At 38.5% G+C, this 7515-nt stretch overlaps 1 protein-coding gene across 3 annotated transcripts in view; it reads left to right on the forward strand.

Annotated features, from left to right (window-relative positions):
* Positions 1–7266, forward strand: part of LOC140499970 (adhesion G protein-coupled receptor E3-like) — a 70860-nt gene extending 63594 nt beyond the window's left edge. For 2 of the 3 annotated variants that reach the window (XM_072602063.1, XM_072602064.1), the window contains exons 16-17: positions 1542–1633; positions 3095–4106. In XM_072602063.1, coding sequence (XP_072458164.1) covers positions 1542–1633; positions 3095–3404 — 402 coding nt within the window. In that variant the 3' untranslated portion in view covers positions 3405–4106. Of the gene's footprint in view, positions 1–1541; positions 1634–3094; positions 4107–5307; positions 5404–6275 lie in introns of those variants that run through there. The other variant, XM_072602065.1, reaches the window with a different exon arrangement.
* The last annotated feature ends 249 nt before the right edge of the window (positions 7267–7515 follow it).

Consider the following 7515-nt stretch of genomic DNA (forward strand, 5'->3'; position numbering starts at 1 on the left):
AAGAGAGGATTTTATATTTGAACACAGAGGCAATAGGAAGCGACAAGTTATTGAAAGCAGGGTGACATAGTCATGTCTGAGCTTTAGGAAGATCTTTGGCAGCTGAGTGGTGATGCATTGGAGCAGGGAGAAAGGAGGCAGGGAGAGCATTATTGGAATAGCTCAGGTGAGAAGTGATGAGGCTTTGGACCAGGAGAGAAGGTTGTGAAGATGATTTGTTGTGGTCCTTCCTTCTCAAAGATGACCAAAATGGTCTTGCTACATTGAGGTCAAGGAGAACTATGTGTACATGGGCAAAAAAATAAATACTTGAAAACAGAGTGGATATTTGGAGTTGGTCTGAATGAGTGTTCTTAAGATGACACCGAGGTTGTAAGCCTGGGTAACTAGGAAAGTGGTGGTCCCCTAAACAAGGACAGGGAGGTTCAGAAAAGAAGTGTGAGGACAATAATAACAAATTGGGCTTCTGATGGATTCAGTTGGAAATGAGTTGCTTCCATGGGACTGGAAGGCAGGAGTGAGTATAGGACTGGATGGGAAAATCAAACCTGGGGATTATCTGCATAGAGATAATAATAAACCAATTTTGCTTTTCTTCATTTATAAAATAAGAACATTGTATTAGATGTCTTCTACCCAGAAATCTATGATCCTATGTAAAAATTGTAAACAGAAGCAATCATTCAACAGAAGGGTGAAGTTGTTATATCCATTTTTGGTGTGGATCTTAATCAAAAGGTCCAACAATGTAGAGAAAGAGGCAGCCACTCTTGGATCAATATCTGCACTTGAAATCAGAAGGGCCAAGTTTCAAACCTTTCTTCCAACATTGACTAGCTGTGCAACCATGAGCAAGTCATTTTTTATCTTTTTGCCTCAATTTCTTACTCTATTAAAAGGAGATATTAATACCTGTAGAACCTACATCACAGAACTATTGTGATGATTCATAAGATATCACTTATAAAGTCTTTGCAAACTTTGAAACCTGCAGTAAATATCAATGTATAACTTTCTTCTTTTGAAGTCAAGGTTTCCTCCAACATTTCCTTCCTGCATCCTAGGATTTGCCCTGTTCAGATGCAATCTTCTCATATCTCTGTGGTTTTCTCTTACCTCAGTAGAGCACCGTTGACCATTTTCATCAAATCTGTGTGTCCTATGCCTTTCTGAACATTATCTCACAATACGGAGCAGGGGGGATTAGAGCAAGGTGGTACAGGGATTAGAGTGCTAGATTCAGAAGCATCTGAGATCAAATCTGGCCAAAGACATTTATAAGCTGTTTGACCCTGGGCATGTCACTTCACTTTGGTTGCTTCAGTTTCTTCATCTGTAAGATGAGCTGGAGAAAGAAATGGCAAACCACTGCAGTATCTTTGCCAAGAAAACCCCAGATGGGGTCAGGAAGAGTTTGACATGACTGAAACAGCTAAACAACAATGCTGGGGAACCAGTTCCTAGGTCCACTGGTTAGATAGTTACAACCATGTTGACCCCAGAGTTTGGTTCAAAGTCAACGTTTCTTACTGTTCCTACAGATCAACTTGTCCTTTTATCTGACAGTCCTGTGGATTCTGAGAGACAGAATTTCATCACTCAACAAAGAAGTGTCCACCATTCAAAACACAAGGTAAGCTGGTCAACCCCTTCCTTGCCAGAGAAGTCCAGGGAACTGTGGGAATCTTAAAGCAAAAGTGGGGGGCCATTGGAAGGGTAGCTTATAGAGGGCAATATTTCACAAGTCTGGTCTCCAAGGTCCCTTACAATGCTGAAGTTCTGTGAACACTCTGGGCTGAGCTGATTCAACACCTCAACAATATTTTTCTATTGGGTAATAATGATGATGAGGAGGAAGAGGATAGCTCCCACTCTTAAGGTACTTTAGAGTTAATAAAGAATTTTTCTCACTATTGTCCTTCAAGGTATACTGCAGTAGGCATTATCATCCAATTTTAAGGAGAATAAAAGACGTGTCCAAGGTCACCTAGCTATATATGTAGCAAGGATAGGAATTGTACTCAGGCCTCTTGATTCCAAGTCCAGTTGTTTGTCCACTAAACCAAGTGGACTCTCCCAACAACTAACTCCCCTTTTGCGTTCTGATAGATTTAGAATTATCATTAAGTCCTTGAAGGAAAGACAATACTGCCAGAGGCAAATCAATCAACACTGTATGTGAAACAATGTGAAAAGGGCAATGGGCTGCCTCACAAAGTAATGAGTTTCCCATCCTGGGAGATTTATTTTACCCCATGAGGGACTTAATTCTTGCTCCAGTACAAGTAGTACTAGGTGGCCACTATGTCACTTTCATCTGGGAAATTTTGTTGGAAAAAGTGATTCATTTATTAATAATTTCTCTCATATGACTTATGGAAAAATCTTTTTAAAATTAAAATTTCTTTTTTTATCATGAACTTCACAATCACTAAAATACAAACATTTCAATATACAGAGAACAAGATATATGTCTTTTAAAAATAACTGTACATAATGGAAGCCAATAGTTTCATATGCTGCTTTTTAAAGGAACTTAACCTATTGTACAAGGACAGGTAGTGCTAGCTATTATACAATAACAATTTAAAATATCCATTCAATGTGCTACTCTTTAAGTTAACTGTCAGAACTTTCAGCTCTGTGTATATCATTGTCCCTTCCATAGTGGTATTATTTGAACATATGCAAAGTTCAGGTTATTTATACCTGCAGAGGCAACCTTGAAGAAGGGTAGCTGAAAATAATCCTCAGGAATGGGAGAAAGGGGAAAGAAGTGGGTCAAAACCATTTATGCAGGACCTACTATGTTCCAGACACTAAACTTAGTGCTTTTGATAAAAATTATATAATTTGATAATATAATATGGACCATTTGTGCCTGATCTGTGATAAAGTCTTCTAAGATCCCATAGGTCCATCTGACCAGGTTGGACACATTGTACCTTGGTTCACAATACCGTGATGTCATTTTAGTCCTCTTTGAGAAGAAAGGACACCAACCAAACGGGCATAGGAGGTGTTGAGTTGGGTGTAAGAAGAAACATAAATCTCATGTTTCATGAATCTCATCTCTATCTCTTGGTTTTCATAGGACCCTAACAATTAAAGCCCTAGCTCAGCTCTTCATCCTGGGGTGCTCCTGGAGTGTTGGCTTCTTCATTATTGATTCTATACCTAAACCAGCCCAGTCAGTTATTGCCTACACCTTCACCATCATCAACTCTCTGCAGGGCGTCTACATCTTCCTAGTACACTGTATCCTCAGCCGCCAGGTAATAGGAGGCTTTCATCTTCTTACCAGCTCACATGACAAGTCCCATTTCCTAGAATTACAGGTTCCTAGAATCTGCTGCCACTCATTGAGATGGCCCATTTCACATCTGAATAGCTCTAATTTTTAAGAAGTGTTTCCTTATTTCAAGGCCCAATGTGACTCTTTGTAACTTCCATCCCTTTGCTACCGTTTGATGGCTATATACCATCTATTTCTTTCTTGACGCATTGTATTTCCTCAAATATTATCTTCAGAAGAAGTGCTCCCTCTGACCAAGGACTACCCTCGTTCTCAATCTTCCAGTTTCTTATCACTTAAAGGCAATAAAGGTTCTGTTGTAATTCTCGACTCATTTTCTGGATGGAAAAAGAGTTCTTGCTAGAACAGGCAGTAACCTGTTGGGCTCATTTTTCTTATCTCTCTTGAAACTTTCACTGTTTTCCTGATTACAACACTAGTGCCTCCTTGCCTCCCAAAAAGGAAACATAGGAAAATATTTAACAATGTTTTTGTTAAACATAGGCAAACATTTAATATGAGATATAGTTATCTAATGTTCTTTATCAAACTGTCAGTGGGAACAAGGAGAGGTTGCCTGGGATAATAAGATGCTTCTAGCAAAAGTTGTGGCTGTACCCTAATCATGCCAACTCATCTTGTATATTTCTTTCCATCTACCTGTAAAAATCCAGCAACAGATTGCTCGTAGAGTTTTGACCCTCCCTGGGGTCCAGTTGCCCAACTGCCTAATTTTCTAATTCCTCCCAATAAGGGGCACACAGGAGAATTCCCAGCAAGTAACAAAGCCTGCACAAAATGTGTGGAACTGTTTCATCTGTCCAGACCTTTACAAAACTCCTATTATATGGACTTTATGGTAGAAAAAGCTGAGATAAATGAACGCTGAAAACAGATCTGACTTTTAGACTACCAGCAGTTAATATTCTATAACATTTTTTTTTCTGAGAGGAATTGCTCATCTGTGAATTCATAAGCATGGCGAACCCCTTAGAAGGGAAATTCTCTTCATCAATATAGATCAGCAACTTCCTTATGACTTAGAATCATAGCAGCCTAGAGCACTGAGTGGCTAAGTGACACAACTAGATTCTGTAAGAGAAAAAACCTGAACCTTGATCTACTTCATATCAAGCTTTTTTTTATTATTCCTTAGTAATTTTTTTCAGTCATATCTGACTCTTTATGACCCCTTTTGAGATTTTCTCAGCAAAAACACTGGAGTGGTTTGCCATTTCTTTCTCCAAGTCATTTTACAGATGAGGAAACTGAGGCAGAGTTAAGTGACTTGCAGAAGACACAGCTCCATATTTGAGCTCAGCCAGGTTCAGCACTCTAGCCCCTGTACCACTCAGCGGCTCATTAAACCGTGCTAACTTTCATCAGATACACCAGCAAAGTAATAATATTAAACAGTTATGACTCCTTTGCACTTCCATTCCAGGTTTACTTTTCAAAGTATCTTTGCATCTATAATCTCAGTTATTCTCATAAGCCCCTATGAGATCTGTAAGACAGGTGACATTTTTGAAAGCCCTCTGGCCATGAAGCAATAGTGTTTACATTTTTAAAATGAGAAGCATTCTGTGATGCCATCAGCAGGATGGAAGTGACTCCCCCTGAAAGGCCAGTGGGTTGGTGGCTTTAATTCAATTTTCCAAATAAGAAAAATCGAAAGTACTGAACTTGGAGTGACAGGACCTGATATTGAACCCCAGCTCTTCTTACTATCTGTGTAACCCTGGAGGAAGTCATATCATGTCCTTAGGCTTTAGTTTCTTTAGGAATAAAATGAATTCATCAGACTGAATGATTTTGAAGGTTCCTTCAAAATCCTTCTAAACCCTAATCAATCTTATCAAAGTCATATAGAATATTAATGAAAAAGTAGACACCAGCATGCACACAACTCCCCCCCCCCCCCCCCACATACCTACCTCCATTTCAGTGATGTGGCTGCTAGAGTGATCCTCTATACCAAAACTCACTTCTCTGATCTCCTGAATCTTCAGGTCCAAGAGGAATATAAAAAATGCTTTAAGAGAATTAAGGCACGAAGTGAAACAGATACCTATGTGCTATCTACTACGAATAGCCACAGCAGAACGGTAAGACTATTTCTTTATCACTCAATATCATTATCCCAATCAAATACCTCAAGTCTGATGGATGTCCTTACTCCTTGGTTTGCCAAGAATAGAGTGACTTGATTCCATATTGGAGCCATCCAGAGTTCAAAGAGTTGTAGAAATGAATAACAGCACAAATTAATTTTCAAATTTTACTTTGAAGTAAGTTTAGTTCAACCACAGAAAGTGAAATCCTATGCAGAGAAAGAGCTCCTCCTGAGAAGAAGGGATAATGGAGGGTATGCTTGATCTGAGCTCTACATACTGTACCAGAAAGATTTGTCATCCTCATGAGTGAGAGATTGTGTAAAACTTGATGGGCCCCATCACATACCTGTCTTGGACAGCATCACTTCACAAGATCTGGGTTGGGCTGGATAATCTGTCAAAGAGCATTGTGCAAATCCAAGACACAGCTATGTAAGCCTTGCCCCAGTCTCCTGAATAGATTTTAGCCCCTTCTCCTAAGTCAAATGAAAATGATCTGGGTTGAGGCTGACTTTGTTGATATGAGTTAAAGGATGGCTGGAAGCTACAAAAGTAAAACTAAAGAACCGGTTGTTCATTAAGATGCTAGTCACATATAACTCTTCCCAAATAGATCAAATTATAATCACAAACATTTATAAGTGAAGCTCTGATTCATCGTATCTGATTCAAATATGTAAATTAGTTCGTGCAAAGTTTCAAATTGTTACATAAGACCCATTTTTTCAACATCTGGACAAAAGTCCTGTGCTTTTAAATTACCTTAATTCATTTTCCATATGTTTTTGTCACCTTTATGTTACCCCATTCCTTCCTTTCATTTTATTGCTAATCTTCCCGTGTACCTTCCCTCATCACAACAGCTGGAAAAATAATTGAAGTTTTAAAATAAAAAATGATGCCACCTCTGCCTGAAAGGATCTCACTGCTCACTCCATCAGCAGACTCCAGCTCCTAGAGGATCAGAAGAAAGAGAAGTGGCTCTCATCAACAACACATTCAGGAAGAATCACTTCTTGCTATGCACTAAGTGTAATGAGAACTTGTCTCAGAAAGATGCTTCTGCTGGATCATTTTCTTATATTTCCTTAATTACTATAAATGTCTATCATGTCCTCAGTGGCACACTATCTAACTTGCATCTGTTATACAAGCTATTATTAATTAACCCTTTACCTGGTGGGCCATTTTTTCCGGAATGGGTTTGGGAGGTAAAGAGGTAAGGAAGAAAGGGGGTTTAGAAAGGTATGTGCCATTCAGAGAATCTACTAGATTAGGGAAAGGAAGGCTTGGGAGGGTATTTTCTAATTTCAGTTCTTCCACCTAACTAGCTCCTTGGAGCGACATGCAAGCTGGAAATTGCCTAGAGATTGACATGTTGGGGACTAGAAAAGAAGCACACCATTCATTATTTTCCCCTTCTCGTTTCCCATAGAAACAATTGTAACCTTCCTCACACCCCCCCTTTTATGATTTTATAAGCTTTTTACTTTCAATATTTGGTATTGCAATAATATTGTCTGCTCTTTTATGTTTCATTAATGTACATCATTTCAGCTATGCTGTGGTTCAAACAAGGGTTTTGTAGGCTAGCTAGAAATGTGACTACCAGTCATGAAATGGTTTTCTTGTTGTTAGTTTCAAACAGCCAATTCATAGATAAAATTTGGTAAATTAACTCTTTCAGTTACTTATTAGTTCTTATAGTTATTTATAATCTACAAGCAATCTTAAAATAGTTACTACTACTGAGTCATCTTTCAATATTGTATTTATCAATCTGTATACCATTTTGAGTTGGTTACATGCATGAAAATGAATAAAGCCCAGTTTTTGCTGCCTTAATCCCACTGATCTGCCACCCAGGAGTCTGTCATCTTCATTGTATTACAGTGAACTCCAGGTTCACTCCTCCTTCCAGAAGAGTCAATGAAGAAATCTTAAAGATTTGATGCCAAAGAAAGGAACTAAAAAAACAGAATTTCCATTTATGCTTGCAATTATAAATTAAGACATGTCTCCAATAACCTTCAATATCAGTGTCTTCAACATCCTTAAAATTTTGACATTTGACAAGAAGAGAAGACAGTAGAATGTAAGCAC

The sequence above is a fragment of the Notamacropus eugenii genome, chromosome 4 (genome assembly GCF_028372415.1).
Source record: "Notamacropus eugenii isolate mMacEug1 chromosome 4, mMacEug1.pri_v2, whole genome shotgun sequence".
Lineage (NCBI taxonomy): Eukaryota > Metazoa > Chordata > Mammalia > Diprotodontia > Macropodidae > Notamacropus > Notamacropus eugenii.